The 20,690-nt window shown below is 38.8% G+C and overlaps 5 protein-coding genes across 8 annotated transcripts in view; 3 read left to right on the top strand and 2 right to left on the bottom strand.

Annotated features, from left to right (window-relative positions):
* The first annotated feature begins 2,683 nt into the window (after positions 1-2,683).
* LOC112456138 (acylamino-acid-releasing enzyme-like) lies at positions 2,684-6,747 on the top strand. 2 transcript variants are annotated; one of them, XM_025018487.1, is made up of 15 exons: positions 2,695-2,754; positions 2,946-3,148; positions 3,254-3,471; positions 3,558-3,721; positions 3,802-3,950; positions 4,042-4,303; positions 4,380-4,531; positions 4,638-4,806; positions 4,888-5,142; positions 5,246-5,383; positions 5,460-5,680; positions 5,757-5,836; positions 5,912-5,959; positions 6,157-6,375; positions 6,454-6,747. In XM_025018487.1, the coding sequence occupies exons 2-15, from the start codon at positions 3,134-3,136 to the stop codon at positions 6,572-6,574; spliced, it is 2,211 nt and encodes a 736-aa protein (XP_024874255.1). In that variant the 5' UTR covers positions 2,695-2,754; positions 2,946-3,133; the 3' UTR covers positions 6,575-6,747. The 2 variants fall into 2 exon arrangements, with proteins under 2 accessions (XP_024874256.1, XP_024874255.1); XM_025018488.1 differs by lacking the exon at positions 5,912-5,959 and having other exon boundaries at positions 2,684-3,148.
* A 102-nt stretch (positions 6,748-6,849) lies between these two features.
* LOC112456140 lies at positions 6,850-9,643 on the bottom strand. The gene is made up of 4 exons (XM_025018491.1): positions 9,366-9,643; positions 9,037-9,269; positions 8,660-8,951; positions 6,850-8,455 (listed from the first exon to the last, which is right to left on the bottom strand). Exons 1-4 carry the CDS (start codon positions 9,448-9,450, stop codon positions 7,998-8,000), a joined length of 1,068 nt encoding a protein of 355 aa, XP_024874259.1. The 5' UTR covers positions 9,451-9,643; the 3' UTR covers positions 6,850-7,997.
* A 154-nt stretch (positions 9,644-9,797) lies between these two features.
* Positions 9,798-17,081, top strand: LOC112456218 (cilia- and flagella-associated protein 65). Its single transcript, XM_025018629.1, is given in 19 exon segments — positions 9,798-9,965; positions 10,379-10,717; positions 11,098-11,370; positions 11,742-12,027; positions 12,198-12,404; positions 12,496-12,700; positions 12,947-13,192; positions 13,494-13,729; positions 13,771-14,182; positions 14,359-14,389; positions 14,453-14,749; positions 14,852-15,091; positions 15,093-15,323; positions 15,439-15,692; positions 15,793-16,045; positions 16,215-16,444; positions 16,559-16,739; positions 16,806-16,935; positions 16,999-17,081. Coding segments are annotated over 19 exon segments (4,233 nt in total). The 5' UTR covers positions 9,798-9,866.
* On the bottom strand, positions 14,660-18,606 carry LOC112456142 (tRNA (guanine-N(7)-)-methyltransferase). Of its 3 annotated transcripts, none has more exons than XM_025018493.1 (7): positions 18,175-18,606; positions 17,952-18,085; positions 17,690-17,874; positions 17,493-17,606; positions 17,322-17,423; positions 16,987-17,253; positions 14,660-14,743 (listed from the first exon to the last, which is right to left on the bottom strand). In XM_025018493.1, the coding sequence occupies exons 1-6, from the start codon at positions 18,258-18,260 to the stop codon at positions 17,122-17,124; spliced, it is 753 nt and encodes a 250-aa protein (XP_024874261.1). In that variant the 5' UTR covers positions 18,261-18,606; the 3' UTR covers positions 14,660-14,743; positions 16,987-17,121. The 3 variants fall into 3 exon arrangements, with proteins under 3 accessions (XP_024874261.1, XP_024874262.1, XP_024874260.1); XM_025018494.1 differs by lacking the exon at positions 14,660-14,743 and adding an exon at positions 16,513-16,888; XM_025018492.1 differs by lacking the exon at positions 14,660-14,743 and adding an exon at positions 16,513-16,885.
* A 97-nt stretch (positions 18,607-18,703) lies between these two features.
* The window catches only part of LOC112456136 (kinase D-interacting substrate of 220 kDa), a 34,109-nt gene continuing 32,122 nt past the window's right edge, over positions 18,704-20,690 (top strand). Inside the window, exons 1-2 of the mRNA XM_025018479.1 lie at positions 18,704-18,923; positions 19,512-19,579. The gene's annotated coding sequence lies outside the window, so the exon portion shown is untranslated. The remainder of the gene's footprint in view (positions 18,924-19,511; positions 19,580-20,690) is intronic.

Here is a 20,690-nt window from a genome sequence, read left to right as displayed (position 1 = left end):
AAAAGTCCTTTAGTCCGATTACTTGAACGGCACTCCCGAAGCAAACGCGACGAACCGGCTGCGGTTCGTTCATTCAATTAAATCGGCGGACGAGGGTACGTTAGCTTCCCCGTCTTTGAATTTTTATCCAAGCAGAACAAGAGTTTTGCTTGGGTAAAATCCTCGTACTGGGTACTGGAGCCTTCCCACCTCGCCAAGGTCGTACCCGTGGGAAGGAAAAGTACTTTTCTCTGTAATATAAAAGCGGGTAACATGAATTTCTCATGCAAATTTGAAGGAGTCGCGACGCCGCGTGCTCCGCGTCGTTCCGCGTTCATCACCGCGTTACCGGCGTTACGTTGTTAATGAGCGACGAAATTAATGTTCCGAGATGTTGGCAACTTGGCGCGATACTACGCAAGTCGAGCGGACGGTTAATAAAGACACGCACTTGGTCAATCAGAGATACGCTGTTGAAATTAAATATCGCACGCACAGTACGTTACCAAACTCGTAAATCCCGCGAAAGTAAAACTGCGTTATTATATGCACGACGAAGAATCGTGACTGCCGGCCGCTAACTTACGCGACGCGAAATATACGAGAATCCGAGATTATGAAGCATTCACGAACGGGCGATGTATCGCGGCGCCGCGGCGTTCCGTTATCACCGATCGAATCACCGGAATCACTTGACACGATCAATATCACTCAGCCCTTTTTCCCTACGGAGAGAATCGGAGCTAAATCCCACGACACGTCCGGCACGTCAGCGTTCTTCGCGAATCCAGACATGGCGGGAGGAGCGACTATCACTCGCGAATATCACAGCGCGAAACTGCAAAGCAAGTCGTTCATACATACCTCCGCCTCGACGTCTCGAGTGAGCGCGTCGCGCGACATGTTCATTCCGATAAACACCTCATACACTCGTAAATTGTTTTACACATACACACACGGCACACGGCACACGGCGCGCGGTACTCGATCGCGTAGCGATTATTCCCGCGGCCCACGAAACGAGGAAGCAGGAATGCCAATCACCGAAACGAGCGCGTTCCGAAAACAGCACGAAGCACGGTGACGTCGGTGACGAGCGCGCGCGGAGCACAAACACTTCCTACCTGTGCGAAATTCCTCGGAAGAATGATAACTGAGTCACTCACGCAGGTAACACTACTCCGAGCGTTGACGGAAACAAGTGACAAGTCCGCTCATCGCCAGAAACAACGTCGAAAACGCGCCGATCTTCAAAGTACGGAGCTTTCGAATGTAACGGTCGCGCCGCTAGTACGGACTGCGCAGGTGCCTACACTGCCTACTACGTCACCGTCACCGTATCGATCCGCCGCGCCGGCGGCGCGGAGCGGCGCATGACGTCACGGCCTACCCCTCCTAAGCGGCACGACGCGCGCGGCCGCGGCCGGTTCAAAAATACCGAAAACTTTCAACGAACAATAAGAGATCAACGTATGCCGAATTTTTCGTTAACTTTTACAGGTTTAACTGGCTGTATTCTCTACGTTCTGTCTCGGTGGTGTCTGGTCGACGTAGCTGTCTCTCGAAACGCGTGCTATATATCGCTAACACGTAGTGATCATTAGCCTGGCGATTACGTAACTCCCTCATACTACGTTTACGCGAGCGTTACTTCTGTAGTAACTTACGATATATCATTCGTTTACGCGGAGTAACGTATCGTAAGTTACTACAAAATCCCGTTTACGCGAAGGACGTATCGTAAATTACTACAGAAGTAACGCTCGCGTAAACGTAGTAACAGTCAGTACGTGAGGAATATAGAGGCGACGGTGGCTGTTTACGCGGAACAGATATTTTTGCGCGATTTTTCTATATTTAAGAAATATCCCAAGTAGCACAGCAAGTCACAATAAAATCAAAATGACGTCAAAATGATGGTAAAATGACCAAAAATCGTCATTTTGCAGTCATTTTGACATCATTTTGACGTTATTGTGACTTGCTGTGCTACTTGGGATAATACGTGCACAAATATAAAAGAGTTTTATCTATAATTTTACATACGTATTTCCAATATATGTGTACATTTTATTGTAATACATGCATATTCGGGAATCGAGGAATGGAACGTACACGTCTATCATTTTTTGCCGCGATGTATATTTCGCACAAAATCTTTCGTTAAAGTTGCTTAAATTTTAGTATAGATATATGTATAGAATTTCGTTGCGAAATTTGGGATAGAGTTCTGTTTATAATTTTGTATACCGTATATTGCGAGAGAAATTTATAAACTTCAAATATATATATAAAATATATATATCTATTAAAATACACATACGCACCGTGGAGTACGCATGAAACGTCCTCTTTCTTAATTAAAGAGACACATTTTGTAAATTAATATTACGTGATACTAATATAAATTTTAATTTATATATTAGTATCACGTAATATATTATTTAATTTAATATTTTTATATATTATTTAAATAAAATATTAAATAAAATAAACTTATAGGTATTATTTAAGTTATTATATATTTTATTATAAAAATATAATTTATAAATTATTTATAAATTAATTTTATAGACGTATTCCTTGGTATATTCTTTATATACAATGCACAAATAAATACTGCACAAATTTAAATAATAAAATAGTTTCATTTACATCGTCATCTTATACGACTATTGGTTCGGGTTCGCCCCAGTTCGCCCTGGCCTTTATTTGAGCAGCGCTCGACGGCCATCATAATAATAATAAGAAGAAGAATATATATACATGACGCCGGTAACGTAGCGTCGGATTCCATTCGTTCATATAACCTTGTTATCTGGACTTTCGAGCAATCAATTGGAGACGCAGGAAGATATTAGTCCTATCCCAAATACTTTTGAAAAGAAATGCTACATATAATAAATGTGTTCGATAATTCATCGCTTTTTATAACCGGTTCGACTTGTTGTAATGCAATATTCCAGGTTTCCTTTGCTTAGCGTTTTACTCATTGCTGCGCGGTGACAGAGAGATAACGCGACATTTAAAGTATAAATTGTGCCAGTTATCTGCTCGTTATCAGTGTGATATATAAGCAGGATCTTAAATTGCATACGTGCATTTAGCATTCGTACTTTGCAAAAACCTTGAAACGTGACACGCAAGAGTCAAGATGGCATTAAGAGAGGTAAGCAATGGTTTCTCATGTTACGGATCTTTGCAGTAATTTTTTTTAAGCATTAAACAATGCAGAGTTACGCGAAATGATTATGCACGGAGAATATCTTTGCAGGTAAAGGAATTGGTGAAGCTGTATAAATCGTTAGCTGCGTATCCGTCCTTAAGCAGCGCACAGATCTTGACTGCTAAGAGCGGCAAGTTATTCATACAGGCCTCATGGACGCAGAGGAATCTGGAGAGGAAGACGGATCAACGCTTCTTACAGAATTACGAATTAAATTCAGACTTGACTCTAGATTCTACCCAATTTCCAATTGATACTACCACAGAGTAAGCAATTTGGATGTCATTAGCAGATGATGTAGAATGTTTAATGTACTTATTGCCCACACTTTAGATGTATCCGTTTTGAACAGGTTGATGTACACCTTGACAAAGAATGAGGAACGCAGAGCTGTACTGCGGCAAGTCACAATTGATAATTCTACAAAACAGTTCATAGAAATCTGGGATAAGCAACATTTCGTGAAAAATTATGATCTATCTGCACTGGATGTCCACGGCGATGTTTACACCGATGGTACAAGTTTCGACGTATCTACCTTCCATCTCAAACTTTTAATATTTTAAATATATATTAACTACGTGCTTCTTTTACAGCCGAATTTCGTTCATTTGAATGGTCTCCGGATAATACCAAGGTTCTGTACATAGCAGAAAAAAAGCTCCCTAAGTCAGAACCGTTTTATAAGCAAAAATCATTGGATAAGAAAGATAAGGAGAAGAAAGAGGATGATGAAGCAACAGTGGTAAACTTTATTTCTTGTTTCTTTAAATTATAGAGTTCTATTTGTATGTACATATATTGTCTTATTGATACTATTTTTCTTATTGGTACAGGGTAATGAATATATCTACAAACCACATTGGGGAGAACAATTAGTAGGTAAACACCGACCTGTTGTTGCTGTTCTCGATACGACGATGGATACCATTACAATTTTATCTGGAATACCAGATGAACTTTCTCCCGGTCAAGTGATTTGGACGAAAGATCAGGATGTAATTGGTGTTGCTTGGAAGCATGAACCACTATACTTAGGCCTTACTGCGTGCACCAATAGATATTCTTGGATATTTTTATTGAAAAATGGAGAATATCGTAAGGAATATTTAAATAATTAATAGGGAAGACTCTTGTATAAAATGGCAAAAAAATGATAACTTTTGTTACACAGGAAAATTGTCTGATGAAGGATGTGCTGTGCACAGTCCTAGAATCAGCCCTGATGGAAATTATCTCGTGTGGTTGCAGAGGGAAGCAGGTCTCGTTCCACATCATAATGTGCACAAGCTTATGTTGAGAGATTTGAGAGTGGAAGAGGATCATGTAATGTTACAATAAATTAATGATTAGATTAATTATAAGTCGAAAATTAAATTAAGAAAAGTATGTTTAATATTTTGAGTTTCTAATTGTTCCATCTCACATCTAGAATAACGAGATCGTGGAAGCAGTGCGAACAAGTAAAACAATTAGTCAAAACAGACAATTTTATGGGATATATGGTCGTTTACCTCGTCGTTGTTGGAGTGACGATTCTCAATACTTATTTTTCAGTACGCCTCAAAGAAACAATATCGTCTCGTACATCGTGAATATAAGTAAGAAACTAACGCTTTATTGGTTAAACTATGATTTAATGAAATATATTTTCTTGTCATTTAAAAAGACTGTCTTTACAGCAACAAAAGATATTACTGAGATAAGAAACGACAGAAGCAGTCTTTCTATACTGGACGTAAAGGGAGATGTGATTGCATTTGTGAACACTTCTTTAATGCAATATTCTACTCTTATGGCGGGTCGTTTTAACATTGAAGCGGCAAATAATGGAGATATTCCCAGAAGTGCGATTACACTTCCAATAAAAATTCCTGGTCCTGAAGAAATTATATATGAACCTAATGAATATAGTTACGATAACGATGACAGTATAAGTAAGTGAATCGTATTATCGTTAGCAACATAGACTTCCTAAGTCTATGGTTAGCGCAATGTCTCTTGATGCAGCTATTTGAATGTTGTTTCTCCACTTTTCAGAGCAATTCAACTATATTTATTTCGGACCAAAGAGTGGTAAAGATCAATCGGTACCTTTTATAGTTATACCACATGGAGGACCTCATAGCAATTTTGCAAATACATTTTCTCTCGAGTCTTCTTTCTTGATATCAGCAGGTAACATACAAATCGTAACTTTTTCTTTATATAATGTTTTAAAAAAGTTTTACTATACTAATTTTGTATAATTCAGGTTTTGCAGTAGTGCTAGTAAACTATCGTGGTTCTACGGGAATGGGCAGCGCAACGGTGGAGTATCTTCAAGGAAAAGTTGGGAACGTGGATGTGAAGGATTGCATAACTGCTACGCAGGAAGCGATCAAGAGATACCCTTGGCTCGATCCTAAACGCATAGGACTTAATGGCGGATCTCACGGTGGATTCTTGGTAGCACATTTGAGTGGGCAAGCTCCAGTAAGCGAGTCAAACTATAAATTTGTATCACAATCCATTAATTTGAATATCGATATAAAAGCTGTCTTCATTTTAGGATCTGTTTAAAGCAGTAATTGCAAAAAATCCTGTCATCGATATCGCTACCATGTTCGGTACATCTGACATCCCAGACTGGTAAAGAAATATTTAATACCTAATAACGATAGTCCTCACGTCCTAATTATTCAATATTACATATTGGTATTTCAGTCGCAATGCTCTGACTAAGGAAGAGAAAATAGCATATCTTCATAATGTGTAAGCTTAATCGTTACGTGTATCAATGCAAATGTATCAATAGTCGCGATTAGTCTAAACCTGACTGAAATGCATAGTTTTCTTTTTATATAAATTTCATGAATTATTTATGACGACGGTTTAGGTAAACATGTTTGTATTCGCGTCATTTTTATTCTCTATTATCACTAACGTGATTTAATTTTTTTTTATTGCAGGTGCGCTGTGGAAGCAGGTATTCTTTTCAACATTGTTACCGGTCCTTGGCCCAATGACAGCGACGTGTTTGTGAAAATGAGGAATTGCTCGCCCATAGTGCATGTCGATAAGGTCAAGGCACCAACCTTGATTTGTATTGGAACGAAAGATCTACGAGTACCATGCTCTCAAGGAACGATGTGGTACAACAGACTCAAAATTAATAAAGTGAAAGCTAAGTAAGTTGGCATTCGTGTTTAAACTAAACATGAAGAATATAAAAATCTCGCATCGCTTATTGAGACTTGACATTACAGGATGCTGGTGTACGATGACAATCATCAGTTGGGAACTGGATCAGCTGAGATCGATCATATCATCAACGATTACCTATGGTTACTGGAGCATACGTCTAAGGAGTCTGAAGACAAAAAATAAATTGCAACCATTTGATTATATGTATGTATATATACACATAGATTTTTATTATCACAAATGGAATATTTACATGATTTTATTACATACATTTTATAAAGACATAATATTTAATCTCCAAAAATATACGCACACGTCCAGTACTTGTATACATTATATAAAATTTTTATGCTTTATATACGTACAAAAATTATTTTATATATTTATATGTCGCGCATACTCAAGTAAGGCGTACCATTCTCAAAGTATGTTACAATATAGCGAGTTCACATACCACAATTGTCTATGAACACAACAGATCTCATCAGATTCTTTTTTTTTTCGAGATATATAGAGAATTATCATTATATCAAATATTGTCGCAAATAAAATAACTTAAATAAGGGAAACTAGCGTAGATGTAAAGCTGATGAGATGTAGCTGTAAATTCAATTAACGTATTTAAAAAATACTGCACCGTTATTTTGATACGGAATTGTAATATTTCATCAAATACCAAGAAGCTGTTTTGAGGCCTCTATTTCTTCGTTGCCGTTATCGATGAACAAAATTCTCGTAGTATTATTTCTTAAATATTAGAAAATAATACAAACCGTAGAAATTCACATTTAAGACTACTGTTTTTTCACTGTAATCATAAGTTATGTCAAACTTTTTTTCTTGCAATATGCTGTTGAACACTAATAATGGCGTATGAAAAACCTAATTTACTTCAGCGTATATTGCAAGAAAAAAATGATTGATCACATTATTTCTCGTTTCTGACGTCATAATTCAATGAGGTTGCAGTGAAGAAACGAAAACTTTGGAGCTATACATAAGGAAAAAGAAACTTAATTGAGCTACCTATTAACCGCTGCATTTCGTATAATCTCATAATATATAAAAAGAAACAACGAACATGGTGTTGATATAACAGTACTATAACAGTACAGCGTATAAATGTGCTGCATGCAGTGGCGCAATTGGATGTGGACGGTGGATGAGCAGCAATGCTTCAATTATGAGGAATTACTTTGGACAAAATGATTGAAATTGATGCATGCAATTCATTGATTTACTAACTCTCTTCATCCATTGTCAAAGAACGAACAAAGAACAGTAGTTAATGTCGCGTAGCTTCACGTCACAGTCATAACTGATTTATCTGTAGCATCAATAGAGCATCCTGAAGCTGCGAGTTAACTCACGCTGCCAGGAAATGTCGATTACATGAAGAATCGAAACTGATGCATGCATTTAATTTACCAATTTATCAGAACGTTTTCTTTCATAATAAAATCCTGCTCGCACTTTGAAGAACAGTGTATGTGTAGAGAAGGATCGGTCTAGTTACGTCATCAGGTGCGTAACAACGCACAGCGTCTAATTAAAACATTAGACGGTATGTTTAATGCAAACTCAGTTCATCCTCGGATTCAATAACTTACGATCTGGCAGGATTACTCTGTTCGGGGAACAACGAGTCGTAACTGGGTGGCAGATCTTTGTCCGCAACAGGCGAGGACACCGCAACTTCCAACATAGGAGCTGTCGGCACCGCGCGATTGGATCCCTGGCCTCCGTCGGCGTCCGGCAAGGAAACCGGCCGCGAGCACGCGTTCGGGCCAGCGCAATCCGACGACCAGCACAACTTTTGCGATTTCTTGCAGATCCACAGACACATAACGAAGATAATGAAACAGAGGATCATGGTAGTGACCGCTCCTACGGTGACTTTCGTGGCGGTATCGTCCTTGGGGTATCGATCGTTGACCACGCAATTTTCCTCGTCCGAACATATGCCGTGAGGACAGTTGTAGATCTTGTCGCATAGGTATTCCTTCCGAATGCAATTGTTCTGTCCGACCAGCTTGTATTCCTGGGAATCTGCCTGATTGCAACCTACAAATAGATTATCAATAAGATCTATGTTATCAATCTATGGGTTTATTTTCTGTTACCGAACTGGCTGCACTAGTTCAGAATTTATCTTTCTTACTCCACATTGGAAGGAAAAAGATAAACTCTGAACTAGTACAGCCAGTTCAGTAACAGAAAACGGACCTTATATGTAACATTCAATATAAATGTGTTAAAGGAACATACTTTTGTATGGGGTATAAGCTATAATAAGATCCAAAGATTGTCCGTCTGGCACTTTTTCCTTAGAAATATATATTTCAGTTTCTATTGTGGCAGTCTCTGTACTCCATGGTTTCCATGTTGCAACAGAATGTCGAACAGGATCATATTCCGCATACATATCATAATTGTATGACCGGCTATCATTTGTGTAATCCGAATCGTTCTCGGGCTCAGGAACCGGAAGATACATTGTCTGGCTACGATCTATATCCCCACAGATCTGTTTCGTGTAATGGCCATCGCTTCTCTTGAACTAACGAAACGAAAACGTCTGTGTCAAGAGTCAAGAGTCTGACGCCGCACACTATCTAATTGCAATTGTCTTTATCTATACTCACCCGTACGTAATCGATACAACGATCACCGTCGCGACGGAAAGCCATCTTCTGAACAACCGCGAAGAGGCCCTCGCTCTTGCCGGTCCTGAAGACGAACCTGCAGTGGCGATCAGCGTTGACGAGCCAGCGGTCGAACATGTGATGCGGGGTGACGATCGCCGCGGCGCCGTTAAGCATGTCGAGCGTGTGCTTCTTGTTCAGGATATGACAGATCCTATCGCTCTCGAGGCGATCTGTGAAAAAGGAACACGTAGAGGTGAGGTTAAGCGACACATGGCAAAAAAGAAAGAGACAGAGAAATCTTTTCTCGCTGGCCGACTCGGACTTACACTCGTTATAATTGGCGTAACGCGCGCACGAGCACAGGTGCGCGATCACGATCAGCAGGTAGACGACGCCCGCATCCCGGGCCATCTTCGGGTCGCGACCGCGCGGACCTGGGTGTCACCACAGGGCCATACAGGACGCACGAGGAGCGTTGACACGGAGAAACGCCGTGTGAAACGTCGACGTGAGATTACTTCCGTGGATTTCAGCAGCGGTGCCCGGAGCAGAAATTGCGCGATGTTGTTACCACGAGATGCGTCACCCATCCATCCCCCCCGGGGGTAACCAAACAAGTCCCAAGTCCCGAGTCCCCCGACCTCCCGAAGAGTGACGAGTCGATCGACGCCGCTGTCTTCGAGAAGACAGACATCGATCGCGCGATCGAGACCTCGACGATAGATCCTGCGCGTCGAGCGTCTCGGAGCGACGAGCGAAAGAGAAAGGGAGAAAGAAATAAATAAATGTTGCTCGATATTCTCGATAATTAAATATAGAAAGAGAAAATGCGCTGCGAAGCGAATAGAAAAATCTACGTGGAGTTCGGAGAAGTAGAAACGGGCGCCACAGCTGTCAAGTGGCTAGAGATAGTCAACGAAAGTTGCGTTAGTGTCTCTCGACTTCTTACCTATGTCTATGATGTTTATTTCTATCAATACAAATTAACTTTAATCTTTTTCTGTTTCTTAGAACTGTATGGATAAAATCAGGATAATATAAGTTAAACACAAGAGCGATTTTGATCAAGCTTTGATTAACTTGAGAGGATGCATTTGAAAATAATTAAAATATCAATTTTTTAACTTAAAAAGAAAGTACTTACATTCCTTCCTCGCTATACATTTTGAGCGCTAGAAAATGATTTTTAAGTATTTAAAAAGAGAGATTAAGCATATGGCATATAATCCTGTCGCAATCTGAATAGTTAAAAGTAGATGGTTTTAAATTTTTATTTTGATTCGTCACCTAGTAGAACACTCTCACGTTGCCGTAAGACTGATTATCAATAATGATGCAGATTGAACAGATTTACGAGGCCCGAAGAGACGCGACTACCAATCCGCTGGACCACGTGTTCGAATTATGTGGCTACTCGTGGTCTCTGCTTCCCGGCCAGACATACAAGTGCAAAATATACTATCGACCGTTCGTGCCGTTCGCCGTAAACGTAGATTACTTTATGATCGTGGACTCAGCTGGTGAACGCGCGGAGATCCAAGTCCGTGGAACGTGCATCGGTACGGAATCTCTTTCAATTAGCAGTCGTCGTTCAAGAAAAGGATCTTTCATTAAAGCCCGTTTGCCGAACTCCGCAAGCCCTCGACGATGTATTCTCGTTGGAGTAAAAATGATTGACTGAGCCTTTCGGAAGCCAAACCGATCACGTCCGCCTTTTTGAAAATTTCTTAATTTTAGTACCGGAGCGCTTGATTAGTTTATAACTTCGTCAATTTTTTCTGCTTTTTATTTCACGATCAGTTGATCAGCTTGACTTTCCAGAGGCTAAATTGTCAAAGCGCGACAGACGTCAGCAGGTTCGAAAAGAGATAATTGCGAGCATTATCTTTCTGTTGAAAAGCATATACGTCACCCGAAACTGAATAAATTAAGACACAGATAAGTTCCGTCTAATTCGAGTTATGAGTCATTAATTATCCGAACACGTGTCCTGAAATTGCGACTGTACGTCTACGACGAACGTTCGTCACCGTGTGACGTGGATTGATCATTTACGTTCGTGCAGGACCCCTGATCTCCTCGTCCGCCACGAGATTAATCATGATGTGCACGAGCGAGAATCGCGAGGCGAAGAAACGGATCAGACTCGTCAACGATTCGAAAGCTACGGCGACTTTCATGTTTGACGTCGATCCGCTTCGGCGACCATTCGAAGCAAATCCACAGCACGGATATATCGAGCCCCATTCTCGCAAGTGCGTGACGATTACCTTCGCGCCGCGGGAAGATGGGATCTACGCATGCCACTTTCCGTGCTTAATCCTGAATCATGTAATGAGTAAATTTGAATTTTCCATATTTATTACAGCACGCGACCCTTCGTACATTGGAGTAAAGGGTCGGCAAACTATATGACCCAAATCTAACCGGCTGCCTGTTTTCGTGCGGTCCGCGCAATTATTTCATTACATTTTGAATATTGTCAATAAAAAATTTATGTTTTCTCTATCATTCTCTAGAATTCTCTATAATCTTTTAATATTACGTAATATCTTCTTGGACCGTTGAAATATTTACTATTTAGCTTTTTATGGAAAAAGTTTGCCGACTCCGGGCGTTATAACAGGACGTTTATGATCCACACAATATATAAAAAATTCTTTATGCGTACGTGATATAATTCACGATAATACATTTTACAGAAACCAATTATCATAGAGTTATACGGCTATTGCTGCAAGGCGTTACGTAAAACGACCACACAGAGTCAATTTAATTATCCTTCGAGATTGAAGAATGGCTTTGAAGGATATACCAGCGATACTGTCGTCGCTACGCAAGATCTACCTACGGTCTCTTCGTCGAAGAATTGCATTGACTTTGGTCAGGCCGAAGTGGAGGAGGAGGAAAACGCTGCGCGAAAAATTCCGGAAACTCTGTGTCTCACTAATCACAGCCAGTCCGACGTATTAATTAAATGGGACCAAGGTTTCTGTTCATCAAATTAGTAACATTTATTTCTATATATATGTTTTATCTTTTAACTTTTAACTTGTAAGATTATTTTTAACGGACGCAGAAAGTAAAATTATAAATACCATCGCATAAGCACATATAGATTTATTTTGCTATCAATTGATAATTTATCTTGTATGTAGATGTTGAAGGAATTTTTTCTATAACACCTGCCGTCGCGAAGATACCGGCAAGCCAGACGGCTTTATTCGAAGTCGCGTTTAGTCCCAACCGAGGTAGCAGTTTTTTTACAAGGGACCTCGTCGGAGATGTTTTTGTCGAGCAACAAAAAGACCGCTCTAGAAAAGAAACCCTGGAATTTCCTACAATCATGTCCGTACGGCTAATCGGTGCATACATTCTCTTTCTTTCTGTCTTTCTCTGTCTCTCGCACTTGCATAACGTCACGATTACCTAATTCAATCCGTCTTTTTTACACAGGTCACTCCTTCCCCGTTTGCTCCGACGGTTGGATTCCTCAGTACGAGATACCTCATGTAGTTAAAATGCCTCCTTGCATACCCTCGTCGCCGACGTACGCCACATTTTTAATAAGAAAATACGGACATCTCCCATTAATGTACCATTTTGTACCACCGGTATCGAGCCACTTCGTCGTGAAGCCAATGATGGGAATAATTCATCAGTAACTTGGATTTAATATAAAATTTTATATCGCCCTAATTACTCTGGTTTAGCATGAAATCTCGTCGCAGACGCGCGCTGCACGTATCATATAAATGATTTACCGCAATGTTATCTACTATTTTTACACTCACGTGACATTTTTACTCTTTACAAATAATTAAAACAATTTTTTATATCAGTATTTTTGTCGTTCAATACTATTTTCAGTTTCTACCCCTCAACGAAACATTGTCATTCTTTTCAGAGATTATCAGATCATTGTAGTCGGTATGTTACCCGGTACTGACGACGAACGCGTTTATATGGAACGTTGGGCGATACGATTCAATGGAAATTCCAAGTCGGAATGTTTCATAGATTTTCAGGGATACACAGAATACGCGAATGTCAATTTTAGCGATCGGAATATCGTGTGCTTCGCGCCGACATTTCCAGGCTGTCAAAGTCAACAACAGTTCTGTATGCGAAATATCACTCGACACACAATACAGTAAATTTCTATAATGATATTAATATTGATTCCGTAGAATACATATTAAACCTATAAAGTAATAAAAATGGATTACATAATGTAACATAATGTAAAATGCACCAACGCAAACAACACATAATGTGTCGAAATTGCTTAATAGTTTTGCTATGAATTAAATTTAAAATATAAAAACTGTACGTTAATTATACGTGCCTAATTTTTTCTATTATTACAAAAAATTAATTAAGAGTATTTCTAGGGGAGTAAGTAGGAATTAGATTATTGTTATGGTTGTCTTTGATTAATACCGATCCTTCAGATATGAATTTATTAACGTGGTGCCGGAACTTCAGATGCGAAATGGAAATGGCAAAATTTGCTCGAATGGTACTGTTATTCATGAGTGGTTATTCTGCCCTGCAATACTTGGAGACTACGAATTTAACATAAATTGTGTATTGGTCGTACTGAGAGACGGAACTCCCGTCGGGCCTAGCGTCTGTGTAACATTGCATGTAACAGGAAGATGCGAATTTGGCTTTCTTGTGGTAAATTAATTAGTGAATAATAAAATAATAGAAATATAATAAAATAAGTAAAAAATAATTTCAATGCTGGATCCTGTTATGTTCTCCAGTCAGCGCCGGATGAATTAAATTTCGGAATTCAAGCGTACAAAGATACAAGAGAATTAAGTTTCCACGTATTTAACTCGAGCCCCGTAAATATCTATTATAAAATGATGTGTAGTCATTGCGACTGGCCAATCGGAAATATAGAGCATGATGTAAAAATACATCCGATCGCAGATACCGTTTTTGCCGGAAAAGATAAAATCATTACTGTTTCTATCACGCCTACTGCGACGGGATGTTACGAATTTTTCGTTCAATATTTTGTGAGAATGAGTTCTGATACAGACACATTGATTCCAAGTCAGAAACCGAGGAATATCTGTAAAGTGTGCTGTTTATGTATATTGCCTACTTTGAAGGTAAAACGCAAATAGTATTCTTTTAAAATAGCATTTGCCAATAGAAGCGCATTTTTTGAATAATATAATTGTAATTGTAATGATTTGACGAAATGATATAATTGTAACAAATATAATGATCGTCCTTTTTTAATAAAACGGTAGGTAACGGATCTGCAATGTTACGGGCCTTACCCGGACGTGAGCAAAGTTTTCCTTTGGAAACTGATGAAAATGAATACGTACATAGAATTTCACGGTTTTTTTTTTCGATTTTATATAAACACAATTCATAAATGTTTTAATCGCAAGTGTGTGCATACATTTCTAGGCTTAATATGTTACTTAGAGATTTGCAACCGGAAATGTCACAAACACTGCACATAAACTTCCCGGTAATGGTTTTACAAAAGAGTCCGGTTACCGTAAAATTGCTTCTAACAAACGCAGCTGCAGTGATTGCTTCATGGAATATTAAAAGAGTGCAGCTCTGTTCTTGTCGGCCGATTGCAAAAACCCAAGGCTTCAAATTTCAACGTGCAAAGTACGATTGCTTGCATAGGAAAGTGTGTTCTGTACAGCCAAAAACGGGAAATCTGAAAGTATAACCCTTTACAGTAGTTTTACAGTAATTTTTCTGATTTATTTTTCTTATATTTTAATTTAATTTATTTATCACTGTCACATATTTAAATAAATCGCAGCCAGGAGAAGAAGCCTGGATAACTCTAGAGCTGCGTTACATATTATTAGGAAAAACCGAGGCAAAGTGGGACTTGGACCTTGGAGATAATCGTCATATTTTTTTCATTATAATGATTGAATGTTTATCTGATTCTGATAATAAGCTCCACCTTTTACACGGCACGCATTTTAAGTTCCAGCCTGTTTTCTTTGGAGAGAAGGATCCTATCTATCAGGTTGTTTTTAGTTGCATTTAAAGATTAGATAACGTCCATGAAAATTTTTCAGGTAGAAATTTTTCAGGTGTGTTGGGTGCATAATGGTACGAATAATAGCATTCCGTTTTCCATAAGCCTGAAAGCAATGCGCGAAATAAATCAGGAATATTGCTATAAGGTTTTTTCCTGCGCGATTCCACACGTAATCGCGAATCCACACACTTCTGTCCCGATTCTTTTAAAATTTCAGCCAAGGCAATTCGGCATATTTAAAGTACATATGTATATAAATATATATATGTATAACAAATTTAATAGAATATGATTAATAAATAAATATTTTTCTCCAAATAAAAATATATACATTTGGTGTATCCCTTTCTCAATAGGGGAAGTTGCGTTTGACTCTGGGTGACGAAGAGGAAGAACTGACAGTCGTAGGTGAATCCTCCTTGCCACATAAACCAACAATTAGAGAATATGTGCCATGCGAACGTAACTTCGAGGATGATGAAAATATTCCTGTATACTTTAGTACTGACTGCATAAATATTTCGCACATCGCTACACACAGCCATGTAGTTAAAATGGTTATGATGCACAATAATTTGGTGCAAGATGTACTCGCCTACGAATGGAAAAGGTATTCCTTTTCCGCTTAAATTAAACTATATGAGCTATAAAAGAAATTATTATTAATCGGTCAAAGCAAAATAGAATTAATATTTCTTTATCACTATCAGACGTGAGATATCTGAAATAATTCACGTGGAGATTTTTCCGCGAAAAGGCTTGATAAAGCCAATGTCCGTTAAAAGCTTTCGTGTAACTATATACACGAAAGGATACCCTTGCATAATTGATATTGATATACCTTGCGAGTTTATTAATGCCAGCCAAAGGCGGGTCTATCAACGAAGTGTGTATATTCATGAAGGCTTATCCCAGGAACTGGAAGGGCAGTTTACTATCACAGAAAAAGGCATCAGCGTTCCAGTAAATAAAATATATAAAACTTTCCTGTAAAATTTTAGAAATTTAAAAACGATTTAAAAAAGTTATAATGTAAAATTGGTAGAAAATTAATTAGCAGATTTAATTTATGTATAAAAAATAAGAATTTTTCTTTAAGCTTCTAAATTTATATATTTATTTGTATCTCAAGGAATTACCGGTAAAAATAGAATTAGAAAAACCTCAGCCGTTTTACAAAATCATAACGATTCAATGTTCGGTATATAGTGTGGAAGATAAATTTCTGAAAGTTAGCCTAATGAAAGAGCTAACAAGTGCACCGCCGAAAGGAATATGCCTTGAGGAAGAAAATGAGAAAATGATGACATTCGAAAAAGAAGATATTAGTCGGTCTTCGTTCATTATAGAAGGTCTACTGTGGTAAAACACTTAATTTTTATAAATATTTTAAGCAATAAGCAAGCAATAATAAGCAAGATAATTTGAGATTAATTGGTTGAGAAAATGAACGTCTTTAATAGTTTGATACACTTCGTTACATTTTAGGGAAATAGTCAATAGTAAATTGTTCAAAGACCTAATGCAAGATATTTTACGGGAAGAATCGAACTTATTTTACTCGCAATTCAGAATGAGTTTGCGCGAAAGAAAAAGATTGATACAGAGATCGTACATTTCACCACCGCGAGCGTTAATTAATCGTATATTTGAAGAGGTACTTTATTTTCGATTCGGTATTTATTAAAGGAGCATTAATTAATCGATCAACTTTATCTTGCAGATGTTATTCGTCATAATGCACGAAGAATTCGCTTTGAAGACAGCCCATTTAGTTCACCATACAGATGTCAGACACACAGACTACTTGAACATGGTACCCAGCGTGAGCAGGAAAAAGACAATCAGACGAGGTATTATAAGACATATTTTATTCTTAAAAAATAATTAATTTTATTTCTTACGATCTGTTTTAGAAACGTGGTTGTTACATCAAGACAGACATCCCTCCTTGGTGCCAGAATTAGTACCTTCATCCAGAATATCCTTCGCCGTGTAATTACATACAATAGCCGGACAATTATATGGAACTGCCGCTGCTAGCTATTCGTTGCAACATAAGGATCCGCGATCCTCGTGAACACGGCCAGAAATTTATCTCCTTTGTTCCTGGTGACTTTCATGCCTTCTTCAGTGCTTTCATATAATTTTTCCACTACAGGATCTGTCGCCTGCCATCGACAAAATTTGTCAGTATCACCATCGTATAAGGAAAAAAGAAATAAACAGTTGCACTTACCAAATCCTGCTTGGTAACTTCTTCGAACAGTGGGTGTTCTTGGAAATGTTGAACTATCCATTTATGTAGGTCTTCCACGTCCGTCACGGTATATACAACAGCCTGCGTAATAATAATTTTACAAAATTAGTCTTATATAAGTAATAATGTAACGAACCAAGCGATACTTACTCCCTCGGCTAGAACATAAGCGTATTCCGCTAACAGAGACTTGTTTATTATTCTCCATTTATGCTTCGACTTTTTGAAGTGTGGATCTGGATACAGGAAAAACATCTTCTTTAGCTACGCAAATTAAAGATGTGGATTAATATGCAGACCATTCTATTCTCACATCATGGATCGGATAATCAAGACTTTTTGTTTACCTGTCCTTTGTAGAAATAATTTGGCAGGTACTTCATGGCGTTTGTTCTCAGGCAGGCGATGTTCTGGTATCGGCCGGGATTTTGTGACCGTAAGGCAGCGATGCGATCCATAACGTAGTCTGATACTTTTACTCTGATTTCCATACCGAGTATCAGATTATCCGGGAACATCGGGGACAGGGTAACTGAGGATTAATTCGATTGATTGATTACTTTGATCTTTCGGCAATATGTTAGACAAATTAGAAAAAAGACAAATTACCCAGTAATCCTCCGTAGCCGCAACCAATGTCTGCAAATTCTACAAGTTTCTGCGTCTCTGGCGTTTGCTCAGCGTTGATCCGAAAGTGCTGCGGATACAAAGCGCTCCAATCCATTAAGCCTGGTTTTATCGGGCTACAATAAATAGCAGACGGTAACGACGGCAATTCTTGTAATATTACTCTTGTAATATTGACGAGAGATTCACAAAGAGAACTACTCACTACTCGATGCAGTGATCGGCTATGGGATTCGAATGCGCGCGTTGTCTGTAATATTTCTTTTGCGGTAATGCCAGCGTCGTCGACATGATTACAGCAACGCTAAAGACTTCCAAATCGAAAGAATACCGAAGCCTGCAAAACACCTATTTGATTCTTCCTTCACCGATGCAACGTGTCAAAATGCAATTGTATTTTAGGAGGTTAAATCAAGCCATGAGATATCTTTTAATCATCGCATCTTGTTCCAGCGAGATAAATTACATAACCAGCCAGCACTTCAGAAAGAAAAAAGAAACATACTACGGATCCGTAACTCTGTATATGTATTTTCCAAATCTACACATTTATTATGTATACGTATGTACATTTAAAGTGCAGAGAAAGTGCGGCGCACGTGCGTGACGTGCGCGGGAGTCGGGAGTCGGGGCGCACTGGGGACGATCAGCTGATCGCGGCGCCATTGCCGGGCTCCGCCTGGCGGACGACGACGGCACTAACGACGCGGCGAGAAAGAAAGACGTGTCCGTGACGAGGCGGCGGGGGACGAGTCCTTCGACGCACGGTGCCGAGACTCTTTCCTTTGTTGTTGCGGCCGCCGTCGACGTCGTCGTCTTCCTCCATCGCGGCCTTGTCGACGTCAGTGAGACATGTAATCGCGGGCGGGAAACGTGGCTCTCACTTACATAATCGCGCGCGGGTCGAGAGAGAGCCGGCTGAGAGAACGGCGACTCCTCGGGGGAATCCCTCAGGTGAGGTTAGGGCTCGGGATCCCCGTCCCTGCGACGGCTGCGACGTTGCTCCTTTGCGTCTACTCTCCGGGGACCCCGCGATGAATCCCAGCGTGCCCGCCGTACCCTATGTCACCCCTACGCAAACGCGTAGTCTTTGCCCTTTGCAAACGCAAACCTCTCGTGTAACATTCGGACGAGAAACGCATCGCAAACGAGTGCGTCGTTGCGGTGACAGGAAACCGTCCCGGTTTCCTGGATGACAATTGTCGCTTCCGATCGAGATACGAGCGGAAAATCGAGATTTTACGCTATCCACGTTATCGGGGACGTTAGTAATTAATATTAGATGGGATTTCAGTAAATAGCTAATTATTTTATCAATAACTCGGCGCAAAATCTTTTTAAATAGTAAGAAAGGCGTAAGGGAGAGGAGGAGAAAGACAACGAGATATTATTTCGAGCATGCAAACGCAATAAAACCTCTATAAATTACACGAATCCTAGTACGAATATAATATTGCAAATTGTTTGCGCAAGTGTGATTAATTCCAGATATGTCATGTAAATTTTTGAGCAGCTATTTATTCCTCGTTTCCGGTTTTTCAGGCACATGAGACAGATTTTATTTCATGACGACGTCGGATCTTTTGAGGGAGCGATCTTTCATTTAGTTGGTAAGTCATCTTGCTTTTGTATTGCTCGACTAATGAGCAAGTTAATGCAATAATGCGTGCACGAACAAAAAGAATCATATTTTAATAGCACTAATTTTAATTACAAATGTATACAAAAATTCTAAATGAGAAAGAATTTCTTTTTCTTATAGAATCCACGGATCTAAGAAATTAATTGAGAATTTTACTTATATTTACGAGCAATCTAATTTGCATGACTTAATTATCGACGTCAACTTCATAACACGCGTTATGTTTTAACATTTTTATTTTAAACTCGAACAGTTTGAGAATATGTAATGCAGTAAATAATAATTATTGTGAATATTTATTATGAATTAAAATATTTGCATTAATTGATCACGCAACTAATTTAACATAATAATTAATTGTCATAGTTATCAAATGATTCTTTGTACTGTTAATAATTGATTTATCATATGTGTAATTATCAAATAATTACCGGACAATATGTGCTAAAACTGGTTAAAAACTTGTTGCAATAAATGCAACTTGTAAAAATGTTATCGGAATTAACGATCGTGTTTAAAACGACCTACTCACAGAAATTAGTGCCTGCACTTAAGTTAAGCGCTTCGTCCACGTGGAAACGGTCGCACGCGTCACACGATGTATCGATTGCATAAATGGAATGTAGATAAGTTTCAAGGAAATTACATAATGCGATTGGTATTTGCGTTCCAATCGGCGATCGTTAAAACGATTATAATGATTTCCAATAGATGTTTTTTTTTCGAGCATTTCCTCATGTTGCACGTGGATTGATTGATAGATATGCATTTGATTGCAAAATGTCGAGCACAAGTTTTATGCGCAAACGTCATTAAAACTGCAAATGATTAGCTAGTTTTAAAAGATTAGCAGATGCAGACAGGCGCAGAATTGACAGTTTCGAATATCTAGCATTTAATGTCTATAAAAATGCACAGACCCTGCAGAGAAACAAAATGCTAAGGAATTTGCTAGCTAAAAGGTTTATTAGAATAAGCATTTATTATATATCGAATATATCGTCATAGCGTTATAAAGCAATGGACATAGATGGTGTTTTAAGTAAAAGATATTCTTGCGATTGTTAATATTGTTAAAA

Source organism: Temnothorax curvispinosus, unplaced genomic scaffold (assembly GCF_003070985.1).
Source record: "Temnothorax curvispinosus isolate PA1 unplaced genomic scaffold, ASM307098v1 QBEX01006657.1, whole genome shotgun sequence".
Classification (NCBI taxonomy): domain Eukaryota; kingdom Metazoa; phylum Arthropoda; class Insecta; order Hymenoptera; family Formicidae; genus Temnothorax; species Temnothorax curvispinosus.
This window is presented reverse-complemented; position numbering and strand designations above follow the sequence as displayed.